The following is a 20471-nucleotide window of genomic DNA, read 5'->3' as shown; positions in this document are numbered from 1 at the left end:
CGAACAGGTTGTGTTAATCCTGCTACCTGTTCCACCAGGCCTGCCCAAGGTACAGCCGTCTCACTTGGAAATGTCACATGCCGCTTGAGATCCTGCAGCACTGGGATGATGTCGCATCCCCTCATATGCTGCTCAGCTCTTGCTACAGAAAATTCTAACTGACAAGGGAGGAAACAGCTCCACAAGTGCATTAGTCTTCTTAGTAAGCACCAAAATCCCTTCATTTAAACAAAATTGAATATTGCAACTTCCATTTAACTCAGTCTCCCAATTTATTTAATCTGATTAATACGTCACAACATTAACTGTTGGAAAATTACTCGTGTCCTAGCTTTGTTGTAAAAGCAGATATGATATCAAACTTCGGTCCACATCTCATATATGTTGGATGTCAACTGGGATTACCACACGGCCGACACAAGCAGGTCCAGGAGGTTCCTAAAGCACCTCGATGATAACTTCTTGGTGCAGCTGCTAAGGGAGCCAACTAGGAAAGGTGCTCTCCTAGATCTGTTGCTGGAGAAGAGAGAGGGTCTTGTGTAGGATGTGGCAGTTGGCGGCCGTCTTGGTCATAGTGACCATGAAACAGTAGAGAAAACATAGGTCTGCTACTTGATGGGGAAGGTCACCTCACTGGCATGGACATAGGCAAAGCAGAGAAGTTTAATGCCTTCTTTGCCTCTGTCTTCAGTGCTGATGATGGGCTTCGGGATCGTGGGTGCCCTGAGCTGGAAGACCGTGACGGTAGGAATGATAAACTCCCAACCGATCCTGAACGTGTGCAGGATTTGCTGCTCCACCTAGATCCATACAAGTCCATGGGTCCAGATGGGATTCATCCCAGGGTGCTCAGAGAGCTGGCTGATGTCATCATGGGACCTCTCTCAATTATTTTTCAACGGTCTTGAGAATCTGGAGAGGTCCCAGTAGGCTGGAAGCAGGTAAATGTTGTACCAATTTTCAAGAAGGGCAAGAAAGAAGATCCTGGCAGTGACAGGCCTGTCAGTCTCACATCAGTGCCTGGTATAATTATGGAGAAGGTTATCCTTGAAGTTATTGAATTGGTCCCAGCCAACATGGGTTCACAAGGGGAAGGTCCTGTTTGACAAAAAGGACGTGAAACTGTTGGAAAGTGTCCAGAGAAGGGCTACAAAGATGGTGAAGGGCCTAGAGGGGAAGACGTACGAGGAGTGGCTGAGGTCACTTGGCCTGTTCAGCCTGGAAAAGAGGAGGCTGAGGGGAGACCTCATGGCGGCCTACAGCTTCCTCACGAGGGGCAGTGGAGGGGCAGGCACCGATCTGTCCTCTTTAGTGACCAGTGACAGGACCCGAGGGAATGGTGTCAGGCTGTGACAGGGGAGGTTCAGGCTGGATATCAGGAAGAGGTTCTTCACTGAGAGGGCTGTCGCGCACTGGAACAGGCTCCCCAGGGACGCAGTCACTGCACCAAGCCTGTCAGAGTTTAAGAAGCGTTTGGACTGTGCTCTTAGTCATAGGTCTGAATTTGTGTGTAGACCTGTGTGGAGCCAGGAGTTGGACTCAATGATCCTTGTGGGTCCCTTCCAACTCGGGATATTCTATGATTTTATGATCTCCAAACCACAGTTAGACCTGATTCCCCAAATAGTGAGTCTCAGTAGAGCTGAACCTTAGCTGACATTCCCTTGGGAGTCCACAATCCCAAGCCCATCTTCTGCCTTGCCACACAGTAAAAATGTCAAATCACTCAGGTCCTTGTAAAGCACTACATCACACAGCTCCCAGCACCCTGAATTGGATTTACGTTCCTTCTCAGGGTTGTAAGCCTCCCCACTCCATCAGTTTATAGTGGAAGCATCTCCCACTGCAAAACAAAACAAGTGGCCATTTCTGTGGAAACGTGCCCCCTAAGGAAAAAAAAAAAGCCAAAATACATCTGTTTTCTTTATGTTTAATTTCCTGTTACCAAACATTTTAGACAAAACCTGAGAGTGCATTGCATCTTCCGCAGTTTAACAAAAACAATCTATTTTTGTTACCAGAATACCCAGCTGTTGTGGCATTGTTTCGCTTTTTGTTGAGAAATTAGTTTTGCTGTGAAAGAAGCAATGCAATTGCTTCCTACGTTCATCATGCTATGCCATGAAGCAGCTGCCAGCATTACCAACCCACAGGTCTGCAGAGTAGCCATTCCCCCACTGAGGCAGACACAAAGGAAGGTGTTGCTCTTTCTCTTCGCATCACCAGGACTGCAGAGCTGATTTAGAAAAGGATGCAGCCTCCCAGTCTGGAGAAACCCTCAAGCTTCTGAAAGCTGAGATGGGAAATGAGAAAGAAATAAGGAGGAATTTGTTCTTCTCAGAGTCATGACACTTGCTCAATACTTCTCTGTTTAGGGCTGGAGATAACAGAATGAACAGAGTCCCATGAGAAGGGTGTTCTATTTTGCACTCCTGTCCACTAGCTTTTCTGTGAGCACACATAGCAAGAAACCCAGAAAGCTTTTTTTCCTTTCCTGAGATGAACATTTTTTGGCATAGCATTCCATCTCTTCAAACGCTTTTCAAGACCCATCTCCAGCCTGACTTCACAATTAGTGTTGTTAGTACTATAATATTGCCAAAACACAAAATTTGCAGCACTTTAATCATAAAGATATTGTGTTTTGCATCACCTTACAACTTCTATTAAATCTTTCCCAGGATTCATTTCCCTGACTCTGGGTAACCACAAACTACACTATTTAAGTTGCAAATTACAGCCTTTTACAGTATTTGAAAGCCCAAATCCTGCACACACCACATTATTTCCACCTAATTGCTAAAGAGATTAAGTATTTAAAAATAAATTTTCTCTCAAACCTTTCCCATTAGGATTAGCTGGAAATGAGCTAGCGTCAAGTGAAAAGGTTTCCTCTATCATTAAAATGTGAGATCAATAAATGGAAATGAATATCACTAATGTTGAGTCACCTTTTTTGTGTCTCCCTGTTAAGCTATTCTGAACACAAAATGCAAACGTTTTCATTGCTTGCTACGTAGGCCTCAACAACCAGAAGTCTCCCTGAATGCAGTATGCAAAATTCATGTGAATATAGTACCACTTCCTACCTCTGTAAGACAGACTTCGTAATCTCCCTTACCTGTGTAAGACAGACTGACCCAGGAAAAGTGAATAAATTGGGCAAAATAGGAAAAAAGTTATAACACCAGATAAGACTATGCTTAAGAGTAAGGAAATAAAACTCATTTTCTCCTTTCCTTTTTGGCAAACTAGGAATTCTTATTGCACTTTTTAAATTAACAAAAACAACAATAACGAAAAAAGTATAGGGAGCAAGGAACAGGAAGCTGACAGATCAAGAAAGATAGCATGTATTTTTCTCCTTTTGCATTCTGAAGTTTGGGGAGTAAAACAAAAGTTTAATTTTTTTTCCAGCTCTTGCTTGTTAGAAATTAGCCTATGACTTGACTTATTTTCACATGCTCTCTGACAAACATAGCAAGAAGAAATTGTCAAACAATTGCAGAAGGTTTACTGAAGCCACAGAGACAGGCACTGTTCAAAAAAGGAGACACAGTCCCATGAAAACGCGTGCAGGAGGCAAGCACAACAGCACATGGCCAAAGGCTGAGTTCCAGGATTTTCCCAGGTGTCCTAGACATCCTGGCTAGAGATAAGCTGGTGCAAAGGAAGGAGTTACCTGGTTTTGGAACACACGGCAGAAAGTGTTTTCCTGCAGAGTGCAAGAGCATGGTTGCCTCACAAGCCCTGAAGCAGTCCAGCTCTGCCTACCACTTGAGACTGGGAGGAGCACAGCTAAGCACTATCTGGGGTATCTACCACCGCACACGTCCAGAGGAAAAGACTTCAGACATACTACTCAGACCCCATCTGCCCTGAAGCAAGCAGAAGTCTTTGATCTCTTTTCCTATTTTGAAATCATTCATTACCAGAGAGCGGTATGGAAAAAGTCAGTGGTTCCCCAAATAAAACAGCTGATTGCTTTGCTTTTTGGAAATTTGTAGCAGGTTCTTAAAAGATAAACCATGGGAGGCAAGACAGGAGCAAACAGTTTCTTCTATAAAAGCTTATTAAAAACAGGGAACACATAAAGAAAATTCACTCTCTAAATACCAACTGTGCACTTCCAAATTGATTTCATGAACCTATCACCTTTTCTCACCTTTCTCTCCACTCGCATGAGGTCACAACTGTGAATTTCCAGCTGAGATCCCAACACATGGTGAAAAATCTAAGGGAAATCCATTCAAGTAGCTGTAGTTTGGCACAAAGGCCTTCTATTAATGAATCGACACTAGAAACATAGAGCTTTCATCTCCTGCAGGGTCACTGCTAGAAAATACTTATGTGTTCTCAAAATGCTTTTTTTTTTTTTTTTTCTTTTTTAAGAAACGTGGTCTTAACTGAGCTGCCAGACCACTGGGAAAACAGATTTCTGAGGAACTCAAATGGAATGAGTAACAAGTGAATCCCAGGAACTCAAAAGCCAGGTTGGTGGGTCCCTTCTGATCATAATGCCTAGGTCAGCAGAGTTCAAGCTGTGCCTACCATGCTCACCTATGCTGGGATGACAGCTAACTTCAGCAGCTTATACCGTGGATATATGACAACACCTCATGCTTATACAACCCTTTGTAGGCAGGAAGATCAGCTTGCTTTCTAGAACAGATCACACACATGGAAGCAAGACTAGCAAAGAGGAACCTAAGGCACAACAGATGTATGTTATTCATGGCAAGCTTATAGCAGTGATGAGAAAACACAAGGGGCTGCCCTCTCACTCTGAATGTTGAAAAAAATAGGATATGTCCTCTCGCATTTTTTCACTGTTGGTCTGATAATTAGGTCTAACCTATTCAGACTCAAGACAGAAAGTACTAGCACTAAATGGACATCCAGTAAAGGTTTTCTCCAGACCACACTTTTCTCTGCATTGATGTTTGCTGCTGAGTTTTAACTACCTGTGAGGAAAACCCACCTTCCTGTATGGCACTACTGCAAACTTGAACCCCAAATACTTGCTAACATGAGTCAAGCCAGTGCATGCCCTTCTTCATAGCAGCACAAGTTGCAGGTATATTACCTTTGATCAGGATTGGAATAATTAATCACACTGATGTAAATTTCTTATGTCTAATCAAGCTTGACAGGTCCATGATGTGGCAGTCCTGATGTTTGGACCATTATCTCTTTTACCATGTAAATGAAATGAAATTCTTTGCTGTTGCCATGGGCCATGAAATCAAATTAGACTTGTATCTATATCCCAGCCCCAACCTAAAAATAAAAAATCAGCACTCAGCTTACACTACCAGCGTGATGTGTGCCAGTGATTTTTGCTTGCAGAAATCATGCAGTAACAAGCTGATGTGGAAGCTAAAGGTCTGGCCTCACCCAAGTTTCTCCACAGTCTCACCCAGCTCCTTCCTTATTCTAGGTCTAACTGTTTAATCACAACCTCAACCACTATCTCTAGGGAAATCAGAGGGACCTCAGACAAAAATGATTCCCTGGAGCACTAACTGCAATAACTGGTTACAATGGCCCAAAGGACTAATTGCCTCTAGCTCCAAACTTTCATGTTAACAATGGTCCTTTGGGGGTTTTCCACTTGCTTTAGTGTGTGGGTTGGGTAGGAGGTGGGATCGGGGATTGCTTGTTTAAATACAGGCAATTGCAACAACATGAGACTTCCAGTCACACGGTTTTTATGTAATAGAACTGTGCTATGAAATTCAGTACAACGTGCTCCATAACCAAAGTTAACTAGAATATAATACATGTTATTTGCACGAGGGAATGCTTTTCATCTCTCTTACTGCCATCTGCCCCTATGTTCTATCAAGGTTTTTTCAAAAATATTCTGCTTTCTTTTTTCATAACATCTCAGATTTCAGTGATTGTACCATCATTTTAAAAGCACCCACCTTGGGAGAAACGCTACCAGCATTAGAAACGCAGAGAGGAGGTTCAGCAGATACGATTTCTAATTCCTTGCCACTGCTTTACAGTACAAGCAAGTCATTGAGACATGCTTGAAAAATTATTTCCCCACTGAACACTGATAAAAATTTAAAAGAAATATTCTCTCTCCTCGGTTGGAGGTCTTCAAAAGCATTTTTTTTCCAACTGACACATTGGTTCCATATTTAAAAACACAGTAGTCTGGGGGGTGCCACACGAAATAAAGCAGGACCACAATTTTAATCCAGAGTTTCCAAATGGAAAAGTGTGAAAATTTCATCAAAACTACTCTTTGAGGTAAAGAGGAAAAAATAAAAATGAAAATAAAATAAACTTTTGCTTCTAAAAATTCTATTTTCCATCTGAAAAAGGTTCTTCAATACCCCATATAGGTGATTGAGAAGATACGACTAAAAGTTGCTGCAGTAAGTACCATCTTCATGCTGTAACAAACTTCTATTTGTTGAGCTTGTTGATAAATGAAGAAAAGGAGGTAAGGCTGTGGCTGAACACTTCACACTGAGCACTTGATATTAAGTTGATAGATTATTATGATCTAAATATATTAAAGTCCCATTACTTAATGCTAATGACAATGTGAGGGCAAGTTTGCTAAACAGTCTTTCTGTCTTCTTAGACATCAGTACTTATGAGATTACAAGAATGACATTTCAACAATCACTCATATTTTTCTGCTAGGTTTCAGTAACATGCTATCCTTATGCAACAAAAAAAGGCAACAACAGTTCGATTCAGCCAGGTCTCAATACTCTCCTAACAGCTGTGCAATAGGCTTATCTGGGCTCACAAAGTGGGCCTTTTTCATGTCTGTTCAATTAGAGATAATAGTTGGAGGCATTAATCACATATTTCCAACAAAATTTTCCTCTGCTAAAGCCACCATGCAAATGATGTGGTGCAATGCACACCCACCTATTTATGTTGCTATGGCTTTGCTAATCCTTGCTCTGAAAGAAAGATACAATCAGAACTTAAACAATAAATTGATTTTGACATTTAATGGGGTGGGCTTTCAGCCTGGCACAGCAATTCAGTGGCAATGACACTCTCCCGACTTTCATTTTTCCTTACTGCTGGAGGGGTGTGGGGAGATCAGCTTCACAAAGCCTTGGAGCATGCCCACTGCTAAAATTAAAAATGTAATCACCACAAATTGCAGTAAGTTGTTTTAAGTGACGTTGTATTCTCTCATCCTAACAATTTAACCCCAACACCAGGGAACATATATTGTCATTATATCAGAAACTTAAAGTTGAGGTAGTCAGCAATGCCTAAATGACTACCACTGCCCAACATTGTTGAGTGAAGGTCAAGGAAAGTTTTAGCTTGAAGGTCTACCTCTAGACAACAGAACTGGGGCACAAGAACCTCACATGTCATTTCAAAAGCAGTCTAAGAAGGTGAGACAACAGAATTTAAATGGCTTCAAGAAATGTCCAACTCCCTTGAGTTTCTTGTAAATAAGGGCTGGAACACAAGAACTGTTGTGTTCCCAGTGGTCTAATGATGGAAGAACAACACTTTCAGGAAGGGCCCTTACAAATAATCTTTTCCTTAGTTCTCTCTCTTTTTTCTTTTTTTTTTCTTTTGAACCATCATTGTTAAAATAGACTCCAAGTTTTCCCCATGTTGCAGAACCTCACACTGAGAGCAGACAAATTCAGATCTGAGGTTCTCCACTGCTTCCATTTATCTGCTGTACAAACGACACCGGTGTGATACCACTTTACTTTTCAGCCCTCTAAGAGCAGCAAGTCACAGGTGCAGGGCAGAAGGCCAAGTCAGAGCCACTGCAACTGAAGGTGAATAAATATTTTGATTTCAATAAGCCTTTGCTCTCCGCCTTTATCTGCAGAGGAACTGACAAACAATGTGCTCTCAAACACTGCTATTGTCACAGCACTGCTCTTAATATTTGTACTTCTCTCTAGGAACAACATAATACCTCCAGCTAGAGCAAGTGAGAAGGCCTTCTTCAATGGACGAGGAGTAAAAGGAGGGCAATTCATCATATTAAGAACATTCCATGGAAATTGCTGGTGTTAGGAGAGATGAAATACAGTCAGAGCTTGCATAGGGCCTCACTGATCTCCAGCAGGCTGCTTGCTCAGACGCTAAGGAACCTGAAAGGCCATATAGAGAGCTGCAAAACACTGAGACTATTTGGGTCCTTGTCTCTAGGCCACTGGCCTCCTGAAGTGGCTGCCAAAGGATTGGCATGGAGGGTGAGCCTTGCCACTGTTTGTGGGTGGAGAGGAAACAGGAGACCCAATGACCAAAGCACCAATGGCCCTGTGTTTCTTGCCACATATATGGGAGCCATCATAGAATCATAGAATTGTTAAGGTTGGAAAAGACCTCCAAGATCATCTGGTCCAACCATCACCCTACTACCAATGTCACCCACTAAACCATGTCCCTAAGCACCATGTCCAACCTTTCCTTAAACACCCCCAGAGACAGTGACTCCACCACTTCCCTGGGCAACTCGTCCCAATGCCTGACTGCTCTTTCTGAGAAGAAACGTCTCCTAACTTCCAACCTAAACCTCCTCTTGTGCAACTTGAGGCCATTCCCTCTAGTCCTATCACTAGTTATCTGGGAGAAGAGGCCGATCCCCAGCTCCCCACACCTTCCTTTCAGGTAGCTGTAGAGAGCAATGAGGTCTCCCCTGAGCTTCCTCTTCTCCAGACTAAACACCCTCAGCCGCTCCTCACAGGACTGGTGTTCCAGGCCCTTCACCAGCTTTGTAGCCCTTCTCTGGACACACTCATCATGCCCACAGTGTATGGCCCATGTTTTTACCCTCACCCAATGCCCTATGTTCCTGATCTCCTCCTCATTTCCAAAACCAGATTTTACTATGAAGCACAGGAAAAGTAGCCAGCTCTCCCCAACCCCATGATTTCATAGAACCCTACAGGAAATAAAGTTATTTATTACTGCACGAGATGCTCAGAATGCATAGTGCAGACTCAGTAGGAGAAAGGGGGCATGCAAAGATGGCAGGTTTTTTTCCTTCGTTACCTCTGCACATGCTACACCAAGCTTCGTGTCAAGGAGTGGCTGTACCCCTTCCACAACCACACCACACTGCCCGGAGCTCTGCACTGTCAGATACACCAAGCAGACAGGAGAGAGCCTCATCTGCTGCTGGTAGGCTGCACGAAAGACACCTGTTAGCAACAGGGGGCTCTCACAGCACAACATATATTAGCCCCCAGCTCTGCCTTGTGAAAGGTTCTCTGAAACTGTTTTTAACTGCTGCGGAGATAATCAGTTATGTCTCTGGTAATAACGTATTTTACAGCTCCATTTACCACAGAATAGAAAGAAAAGGTCTTACGCATAAGCTCTTTCTTCAGAGGCTAGGGAAAGTCAGTGGAATCTCTCCTTTGTGCTGTTTTTTCAGGACAAAGCTGTTTTGTTTAGTGCTGAACAGCAGCCAAGGTGAGTTCATGTTAGGTAATGAGCGGAAATCATCCTGAGGAAAAAGCAGCAAAAAGAAGCAGGTGGGAGAGAAGCCCATGCAACTTGGGTTGAAAACGTTGGTAACATCCTGAAGTTTCTCAGCAGGGAGATGAGATCTGACAGAGCCTCAGAGAAACTGACCTTTATTCAGATCTGTCACAAGCTGTCACCTATTACAAAGAAGTTATATGCACTGTACCAAACAGAAACATTGGCCGGGTTCACAACAAGTGCGCATCACAGAATCACAGCATTGTAGGGGTTAGAAGGGACCTCCACAGATCATTGGGTCCAACCCCCCTGCCAAAGCAGGTTCCCTAGAGCAGGTTGCCCAGGTAGGCATCCAGACGGGCCTTGAATATCTCCAGAGAAGGAAACTCCACAACCTCCCTGGGCAGCCTGTTCCAGTGCTCCGTCACTCTCACCATGAAGAGGTTCTTTCGCATGTTGGTGTGGGACTTCCTGTGCTCCATTTTGTGGCCATTGCCCCTTGTCCTGTCCCCACAGATCACTGAAAAGAGGTTGGCCAAATCCCTCTGTCTCCCACACTTAAGATATTTGTAAACACTAGTTAGATCCCCTCTCAGTCTTCTCTTCTCAAGAGTGAACAGACCCAGGTCTCTCAGTCTTTCCTCATAGGGAAGATGCTCAAGGCCCCGTATCATCTTTGTAGCTCTCCGCTGGACTCTTTCCAGGAGATCCCCGTCTTTTTTTGTACCGGGGAGCCTAGACTGGACACATCACTCCAGGTGAGGCCTGACCAGGGCAGACTAGAGGGGGAGGATCACGTCCCTCAACCGGCTGGCCACGCTCCTTTTAATGCACACCAGGATCCTGTTGGCCTTCTTGGCCACCAGGGCACACTGCTGGCTCATGGCCAACCTGTCATCCACCAGGAATGTGCACAGCATGTGCAGTTGTGACCCATACACCATCCCCATCACTAGGTGAGAGACTTGTGAGTTACAGGAAAGTCTCCCTTTCCCCTGTGGCAGGTCCACACTGAAGTATGTCCATGTGGCAAAAACATGTTCTATCATCACATATTTTGAAAAATTATTACAAGTTTGATTGAGATTCTTACAATGCTTTGTGTTTTTCTTAAATCACCCAAACCTGGACTCCTGTGATTCTGTGAAAAACATTCCATTTTGTGCAGCTTTAAAAAATGGGACTCGGGGACAGTGAAAACATACTTCTCCTATTAATAAAAAATCCACGCTCTTGCAGCTTCCTCCTGAATATGTATAGACAGGGAACAGCTGAGGTGTGAACACTGCCATGTGGCAAGGGAAAAGAACCCAGCTCTGAGACAGCACCATCACAAATGGCTTATGTAGACAAAGGTAAGTAAACTCTTTACTGTGAAGCCAGTTTCACAGCTGAGGTACAAAGGAAGATAAAAGATCTCTCCCCCCTAGATTACAAGGCATGCAATGAAATCATCTAGGAATTTTTGAAAATCGTTACATCTAAGTCTGACTAAGGAAACCCGAGAGAAAAATCAAGCTAATGAGCATAACATACATCCAAAATCATTCTAAGCACTGCTTTACTTGCAACCTGGTGAATAATATTTGCTACTTGTTTTTCCTGTCTTTCCTCATCTTTTGTTGATTTGATATTTGCTAGTTCTCATCCCGTGCAGATATGTCTTTGTGGATGGCACAAAAGTAGAACTACTTCTTGTCTGTGCTGTGACTCAGGATGGCTACAGCTACGAGGAAGGCTGCTTCCCAAGCAGACGCAGCCACACAGCTTGGGAGTGCAGTCTGGCTAGCTTTGGCCAGAAAGGAACATCCATTGTGACTTCCATGAGCTTAACAACCTAAAAGGAAGGTTTGCCTGGATGGCTAGGCTCTTTCCCTAGGACCAGGTTAGTTCTGAACTGATACTTTCTCTTCACATCTTCTTAGCAATACCAGTCACAGGATTCAGCTAAAAAGAAGCAGGGTCCCTGGACGGACTTCCAGTATGGCAATTTCCATTCCCCTAAAGCACAGTGACTTTGTAGGCTTGTGGAAGGTGCAGAAATAGATTCAATATTGTCTCCAGTACTACTGGCAACAGAGATAGCTAGATAAAGCTGAGCTTCACATATGTTTTATGGACAGCAAGTGCAATGCAGACAACAGGTTTTAATTGGCTCCAACTTATGGCAAAGCCATAGAGGGACTGGAATCAAGATAGAGGATAAGAAAAAAAATGTCTTCTAACTACTTTTCAGCAGACTCTTCCACCAGAGCCCTTTTAGTCCTAACTGACTGAGTTTAATGTAGGTTTTGGCACACTAAGAGGTGTAGCATAAAGTTGTTAGAAGATAGATCTGTCAGAATGGAGGCAATTTATCTATGGACTTTCTTGTATTCGCAACAGCTAGACAGAAAGCAGAAATCACAAGGACTAAGAACTGAATAATAGAGTTGAGTTAAAATAAAAAAAAAAGTTTTCTTCCAGACTTAGGGCAAGTGTTGACATTCTTCTCAGGAGAACTGAACAAAATTTTATTTTGGTGGTGGCAAAATATTAAAGCCACTTTGACATTAAACTACATTTGCCTGTAAACTAAGTCACATCTTGATCTCAGTCTTTTCTAGATCAGAGTCTCAGGGAAAACAAGACTCAGCACACTCCTAGAGATGGTTTTCCTCAAACACAGCTCAGTGTTACTGAAGGCAATGCAGTGTTCAGCAGAAAAAAAAAACGGACTTCTGCAGAAGAGAGAACAAACATGGCCCTTGAGGCACTATAACCCCATTAAACATATGAAGTCACTGAAAAAATAAGCCAAGATAACAGCATTAGGTTATGTGATAAAAGCTTGCCTGCACATACACAAAGAAACACAGATGCACAATGGCAGGGTGGGTGGGAGCCCCAGTAACATGCTGGGAACCCCAGTAACACACTGCCCACCCATCACAGGAGCCGTCAGCCCATCAGGGGCCCATCTCCTAGCAGAGAGGAAGAGAGGCACAAAGGCAGGAGGGGGACCCAACAGACAGGAAGGGATAGTCTGTCCCCACGGGAGCTGTCAGCCCCAAGGTGCAGGGGGAGTCAACGGAGCTGCTCTCCGCAGCACCTTTTGGACTGAGGTGGGTGTTACTGCCTCCGGGTAGGAGATGTATTGCAGGATGCAGGGGAAGAGCATTTGGGGATTGCACAGCAGTCCGAGCATTTGGGGACTTACTGTGGATGTTCAGGGAAAGAACCAAAAGAAGAGCAATGGGTAGACCTAGGTTATTTGGGGAAGAACAACTTTGGGAAAATACAGGGATAAGGGGATATAAAGGATCCATCACCTGTTAACAGGGCTGGTCTGTACATTTATCTGGCGATACCCTGCACCAGATCAGCAATCTGCTCTATTTTCTTACAAGATTTCATTTCTACCTTGTTTGCTGCGTGAGGGATCCTCTTGCTGTGTGCATGTGTATGTATGGAGGTTTGCGGTGCCAGCAACTGGAAAGACTGGAGTGAGTGAACCGCCTTTTGCTTTTATTGAAAAATAACTGAAATGGAGTGGCACCTTGAGTCACGGAGCTCATGAGTCTGGAGTCCGAGGACCTCGAGTGACTGAGGGTCTGACTTCCTGCTAATTTCAACAGGCACCTTAATACTGTCTGAAGACAAACATTACCTTTGATTTCACAGTATTGTCATAAGATTATTTGGACCTACCTACAGGATATGCAAGGGAGTTGTACTTCTTCATTTGTGTTTTGTTTTATTAGAGGCTTGAACTACTTTATTACTTTAAGGGAAACTGAAGATTCAGATCCTGAAGGCAGCTTTCACATCACAGTCTTTCTCACAGAGATACACTATGAATCTTAGAACTTGAAATCATATGTTGTCAGTTACTCAATGTGTCTCCATTGAAAAGAATATATACAGCTTCCAAAATTTGACCCTTTGTGTGGGAAAAAAAAATATATATAGCTAACTGATATTATGAAATAGTCAAACTTAATATGAAATATTGAAATTTCCCTACCTTCTTCACATCAGGAGAGAATCCAGTCTGGATAGTGGAAGTCTCCTGAATAAGAGCTCCTTCATTCCAGAGAGATGCATTGACCTCTGACACACCAACTAGAAAAGGAAAACCAATTAACACACCTATATGGAGAATATAGCAATTTGCTTTTTCACTTTAATTAAAGAATAACTGAAATGTAATATCTTATTCACACAAAATGAAACCGGTTTTCTATTTGGATAGGGAAGGGGGAGAAAACTCTACACGTGATCCATTCTAAGCCATTTTTTATTATTATTGTTACTTTTAGTTTGGCAGCTGAACCTAAAAATCAATTATTTGTATAGCCTTGGACGACAGTTGAAAAAGCAGTTTCTAATCTAGTGTCAGTAAAGGCTGTTGCCATGAGCAGCAAGATCCTTTGACTGACATGTAAACCAGTGGCTTTCAGAATAATTTGACAGCTATTTCTCATTAGGGTTTTTGGTTTTTTGTTTTTCCCTTTTTTTGTTTTTTAAACAGGGAAGTCTCTTATTATCATTTACACACAGCAGTTCCTCTCTGCAGTACATTAGCTGAAAATCCACTTGTTTAATTAAGCTTTAGGCTGTGAGCCTTCTGTTCTTTCACTTTAATAGACTTAAACATGGAAGCACGGTCTCTGCTGGTTTTACCTTGTGTATCATCAGGTTGCTGACTTCTTAACCAGATTATTAGATAGAAGGCATTTTAGCAAGGCCTTGCTAATTCAAGTCAAGGGGGAGAAGTCACAGCCAGCCTGCCTCTGGATAATACAGTTGACAACATTATTCTGCTAATAAGTGAAAGAAAGCTCGGCACAGTGCTTTTACGTTCTGGAATGCACACACCACCAGCTATGCAAACACATAGCAAAAATCACTCATGACCTCAAGAAGAAGTTGACAAGACAGACAATGTAGGGCTAGATACCCTTGCCTACAGCTAGCCAGCAGGTCAGTGAGCCCAAATTAGAGCCAACACACCACTCACTGGGCTCACACCACCTTTCCAGAGAACATATCTCACATACCACTATCCTTCTGCCCTTCCCAGTTACATGATGGCAGAGCTACAGTGAAGATTTGGGATTACCCTAGTTAGTACGATCAAATAAATCGAGGCAAGGTGCTGAGAATATTGTTGGGGAGGGCTTGTTTTGTGTGAATGTGTGCAATTTTTTTTTTATTTATTTTTTTAAGGTTAGGACTCTTCAAAAAAGCCAGGAATCTGCCAGCAGGGGAGGAAAAGCAGAGGGTAAGAGAGGACTGTAGCACAGCCTCTCCTCATTAGCACTGCCCAGTTAGAATCATAGAGTCATCAAGGTTGGAAAAGACCTCCAAGATCATCTGGTCCAACCATCACCCTACCACCAATGTCACCCGCTAAACCATGTATCATGATGTTAGCGCAGTTGCATTCCTCTCCTCAAAGCCCCTTTCTCTACCTGCCGAGCAGGAGCAGCTGCCTATGGCTGGAAGCAGGAGCATGCTAAATTGTTCTCTGTTCAAGGCCTAGTTCTCAGGAGTTTGTCTAATATCTGAAGCAGTTCTCTTGACAAAGGGCAATGGTGCAGAAGAAACCCCATAAATACTGTGCAGCTTGCAGTTTTGAGAGAAATAAGGCAAAGGAAAGGAAAACCTTCTCCATCCCTTCATAATTTGAATCCTTTCCCCTTTTTAGCAGTTTTCCTTCCTTAATTCAAACTCTTTGTTTTCTTTTACCAACTCAGATTTAAAACAAACACAATTATTATGAGTGCATTTTCATTCAGTACACTGCACATTATAAGTGTACTTCCTTCACCCTCAATAAATCTCATTTTGAGTGAGCAGACATGTTAGGAATTTTCGTTGAAATCTGAGCTATAACAAAATTATATTCAACAAATCATAATGGACAAGATAGTCAAACAGATAAGAGCACACAGCAGACCAGTCAACATTGATTGTAAGGTTTGCCAAATACGTTTGCAGAAGATGGCAAAATAGAGCACAAGAATAAGTTGTCTTAGCTGAAGCATTTTATGCTCTTTCATAATCTTAAAAATAGGTAATGTGGGAGCAATATGTTAGCATGCCACACATGCCTGCATCTGAACATACAGAATATATATTTGGTGTGCTGGAAATGCACGGCTGGAGACCAAGGCACTGATATGCCTTAAAAACACAATCCAGCATAGAGATGGCAGAAATGTAGTGCTGCTTGCACAGCACTGGAGCACTGGGAATCTCAACCCCAGTCTGTAAAGAAAAGTGACCCTTGGCACCTTGGCATCCTTGGCACCAATGGCATCCTTGAGGCCAACAGCCAAAGGCTGCTGCAAGAGCCTGTCGTAAAGCAATTATTTACCTTCCCTTTTTGGAAGGGAAGAGATGGAGCCTTGGGAAGCAGCAAGAATACGCTCTTGCAACGATCTCCTTGATCTCACCTGCCCTCATTTCTTACTATCCAGACTACACTTTGCACCTCATGGCCAAAGAAGCATTAGGGTACTCAGCTTGCAGGATATGGCAATTGACCATCCCTGCTCTAATCTTTTCTCCAGGCAATTTTAAGAAACCTGAAATTGAAACGATAGGAAGTGGTAAATAAATATCTGGTGGCAATTAAGAGAAAAAAAACTCTATTCCTTTTCCTTCAATAATTTCCTAAGTATTCATATGCTAATTAAAAAAGCCAAGAAAGGTAATCAAAGGTTACAGAATAGCTTCTATGCAAGGAATGCTCTATTAGAGTAGGAGTCTTCAGGCTGGCAAAGGGGATGGGAGAGTGGAGGAGAACAATAAGAGGTTTAAAGAAAGCCATCAAAAATAAATAAGGAACAAAAGTTTGTTCCATCTCTCCCAATGAAGACACTAGGGGGCGTCAAGGGAAACCCAGAGGTGCCAAATGAAAAACAAATAATGACGCAGCTATACAGCTGTGCATAGCACAGCCATGGAACTTGCCATTACCTTGTATTTGCACTCCAAGAAGCAGCTGCTGTCCACAGTCAGAGACTTGGTGCTACACTAGACAAGCTGCCCATACTTTTGGTCTCAAATACTTCTTATGATGGGAAAAGCAATCCAAGTACAAGCCTAACAAGTCACCCACTGTTGTCTCCAAAGTTCCCCTGGTATGAAACCCTGCTAACAAGGGCTTTAGGGAATCTGTAGAGGGCAGATCAACTGTTAGCTGATGCTGGAAAGTTGATTTTCACATTACTGAGGTTACTGGCCAGATGCTTGACAGCAGAAAAGCAGTGTCCTATGGTGGCAGGCAGAAACTGAGACAATCTCACCTCCTTGTCACACAGAACAGACCTGATGATTAAGAATAACCTGTCCCCGTGGCAAGTTCTTTTACAAATGACTTGGAAACACACACACACACCATCAGTCGCTGTGTATGTAATGATGCTTCTACATGTCCAAATAACAGCACAATCATGTTACCATGGCTGGCCATATAACACTCCAGCTCCCTACTCTGCTTTGGTCAGAGGACAGACATTTCCTCAAACATTTCTGCTACTTACATTTTTCCTCCAACAAAGTCTATGTTCGTGACAAACTCATCATGCTTTTCACGTTATGTCTTTCCCCCTAGACACAGACTAGATTTTTAGGCTCAGTTTTCTCTCTTCATTTCTAATCCCACTCATTCACCTCTGCATTGTTTTGTACTCATTCTCAGTCCTTCAGAACAGAGCAGCATCTGGGAAACAGTCATGTTTTGTTTACTTCCTCTCATGGGTCATTAATGAAAGCTGAGCAACACCTCTCCCCTCAGCAACCTCTATTTCTCCTCCCTTCATCAGACATTAAAAATACATTGCTCTTTATCATTTATGGTCTTTCTGACAGTCTTCAGTCTGCCTGACCCCGGTCCAAATTTATCTGAATTCATTTATCTTGTAGCATTTGGGAGAAACTCAGTAACAAATGCTTCAGTCACTTCTACATGTATGACAGCATAGCTGGCACCATTGCTAAAAAGGTAAAACGAAGAAAATTAGAACAATTTCAACTATCTTTTCCTCTTCTACTGGCATCTTCCTTTAAAACAAACAAAGAAAAACAAATCATGCACATATGAAAGACCATACTCATCCTCATCATATTGTCCCTGTTCACTGTTCTGAGTAGGTTTTTGTTTGTTTTTTTTGGGGGGTAGAGGGGAAGGAAGACAGGGGAGTCCTTTCTGTTCTTTTTATTTATTTGTGGCATCCTTTCATTGGATGGGATGGGTTAGAATAACAGGTCCATAAGGAGGAAGATAGGCATTAACACATTTGAGCGTATCAGTTGTGCGGATAGCCTGCCTTCATTCAATGTGTGTTAGTAATGCCTTCCTAAATGCTTCGCACCTCCCTATAAAAATCCAGGCAATATCCTGGCAACTCCTAGGCTGATAAGCTTGACATTGATTTAAACGTAGAAGAAACTGGTATGAAAAAGTCAGTGAGATAAAGATACAGTCATACTGGTGATATTTTTCTACAGACAGCAAGGAGTCGAAAATATTTGATTAAGACTCACATGACAATACAGAAAAATACATACTTTTGCAACTCACTCTCAGAAAGCTGGTAACTACTTCAGCAGAAGAGCACAGAAAATTTTAAAGTGGAAAACATTCAACAACACAGGATCGTTTTCCTTCAGGTCATTATTAAATCCTTGCAAGTAAGTTTCAAATGGTACCGAAACTGGAAGACTCATTAATAATAATGACAACAGGTCTGTTACACAGACGAACTTGATCTTAGTATAAGACGATTCATTTGAGCGGTAGGGATTTTGAGCGACAAAATATCTTGGATGTAAAGCTGTGCTTGTAAGATAGGGGAAGAACGTGAAATCCTGAAATACAGTGCCACTGAGTGACTGACTAAGGGCTAAGACAGAAAAGGGAACACAAATTCCCCATAGTTAAGGCTGAGGACCAATATAACCCTCGGATCTTCAAGCAGAAGAACACGAGGCAGGATCAGGAAAGCATGAGAGCTGCCTGAAATGCTCTAGGTAGTCCAGGTGTTCTCAGTCAAGGAGAAGGGAGAGACAAAGAGCACCAAATCAGAAATATATATATATATACATTTAATATTCACAAATATACTGAGATTGACAAAAAAGCAGGAAGGAAATAAGAAAGTCTCTCATAAATGTGTGTAAGAAGATAATTCTGATTAGAGAAATACTTAATGAAGGAACAAAGATCTAGTGGACAAATTCTGAAGTTGCACCTTAGCCCAAAAGAGAAAGCACAAGCAGGATTAAGAGCTCCGTAATGACACATAAAACACTTGGTTCCACAAAAGGACGGCAGAATTTTTAGGACCCATTTTCAGTAAAATTAGGTTTAAAAAAGGAAATTACTCCATCCCTCATAAACCTGAAACTAAGACAATGTACTGTTTTCATTTATGTTAATTCATTTCATTTAAGCCTAGCCCCTCCCTGCTGGCAGCCTTGCACAACAGAGCTGTCACCATAGCCATCGATCACGACATTTAAAACAGAGGTCTCTGCTAAGTTGGCACTCCAGTGAAAGCTACAATGTGGGCATTGAAGGCTCTCCAAGTTAGATGCTGGAAGGAATCTACTGTGGAAGGGAAAGTCCCATATATCACTACTGAAGCCAAGTGATCAAGATAAATGGTCAAAAAATTATAAAGATGATCTCACTTTTTATTGTGCTCAGTTGCAGCTGAGGCAACCCAACCTTGAAAGGCTCAGCAGGGGTATTAAAGATGGGAATCTGAAGTCCCTGAAGGCTCTTCTGAGTCAATCCACCCTATGATAAAAAACAGAAAATAAAAATTGTATTTAAGCTTCCCAAGCTTCTCAAAACCATATTTTTTCCTTTTGCCTCAGGTGAACGCAGTGAAACCCATCAGCTTCAATGCCCAAACCCTCTCCATGTCAGGCCCTCACTGCAGTCTCTGAGTTTCGGCTCCCCTGGCTCCTCCTTGCTGGGAGAGCCAAGTCCCTCAAGCGTCCACTACCACAGTTGCCAAAGAAAGTATCTGATAGAAGGGGACGCCATCCCTCAAACAGGGGAAAATAAAAATGACATGAAAATACTACTGCCCTTCTAGCTTTACTTCACTGACTGATTTTGATCTTTCAAGTTAAATATGTGCTTGCTTTGCCTCTGAGAGACTGCATCCATGTGCGAAGAACACTAGCTGTGGAAAACCAGGCTAAAATAATCCCATGGCAGGGATTTTCACTGGCACTGTATACATTGTGTAGAGTTACATAGACGTTTTGAACATGACCACATGAAAAGATCCACATTTGCAGAAATGGGAAACTAGAGTTTCTCAAAAGAAAACCGCTTGGAATTTATTTATATTGCAACCTATCCCAAACATCTCCTTTGGATCTGCTTCTCCCCTAAGGAGGGAACACTCTTCATTCTTCAAAAACATTCTTCAAAAACACAACAACTACAGAAAAGATTGTTCAGTTATCTTGACTACATTTCAACACCAAATGTTCCCTCTGAGTGTTTTATTTTCACCTCTGTTGCATTACACATTAATGTCTGATATTGAAAAATATGATGAGCAAACTACACCATGCTGCCAATTTTTATTTTGCATTCCCATTTTTGAAGACTGTTTTTGAAGTTTTATCTTCATACCTCAACTGAAGACATATTTCTTAACTGGGAACATACAAATTCAATCCTAAATTTAGTTGAATTAAGAAAAAAACGCGACCGTGCATTTCTTAAGCATTCTCACTCATACAAATGTGAACCATAAGACTTATTTCCTGGCACTGTTAAAGTCTCCATGCAACACTGAACACTGATTATACACCAAGGTAAGAAGGAGCAAATGGGTTTAGCAATCAATCCTCTTTAGGAAAAGGTGTAGTGAAGTTTTGAAAAATCTTCATTGAATGAAGATTTCCCAACTTTGAAAGTTGGGAAGTCTGACTCAGAAAATTCAGAACCTACTTTTAATATATTAGCTGTACCTGAGAACATGCAGAAGCCTTATTTATTT

General features: G+C 42.3%; 1 protein-coding gene across 19 annotated transcripts in view; it reads right to left on the bottom strand.

The window, feature by feature from the left end:
* Nucleotides 1–20471, bottom strand: part of LOC310898156 (uncharacterized protein) — a 176488-nt gene that overhangs the window by 98573 nt on the left and 57444 nt on the right. For 12 of the 19 annotated variants that reach the window (XR_014583002.1, XR_014583003.1, XR_014583004.1 and 9 more), the window contains 2 exons: nucleotides 19138–19246; nucleotides 13457–13554 (listed from right to left, as the gene is read on the bottom strand). The exons of 1 other annotated variant lie outside the window; for it this stretch is intronic. Coding sequence is in view for 2 of the 18 variants with exons in the window: in XM_083832678.1 (XP_083688804.1) it covers nucleotides 13457–13554; nucleotides 19138–19246 (207 nt within the window). In the remaining 16 variants the exon portion in view is untranslated. Of the gene's footprint in view, nucleotides 1–9334; nucleotides 9473–13456; nucleotides 13555–14115; nucleotides 14253–19137; nucleotides 19247–20471 lie in introns of all 19 variants that reach the window. 6 more of the 19 variants (XR_014583009.1, XR_014583010.1, XR_014583013.1 and 3 more) reach the window with 3 other exon arrangements.

The sequence above is a fragment of the Anser anser genome, assembly GCF_964211835.1.
Source record: "Anser anser genome assembly, chromosome: 4".
Taxonomy (NCBI): domain Eukaryota; kingdom Metazoa; phylum Chordata; class Aves; order Anseriformes; family Anatidae; genus Anser; species Anser anser.
The sequence above is the reverse complement of the archived record's forward strand: the minus strand, read 5'-3'. Positions and strand labels throughout refer to the sequence as shown.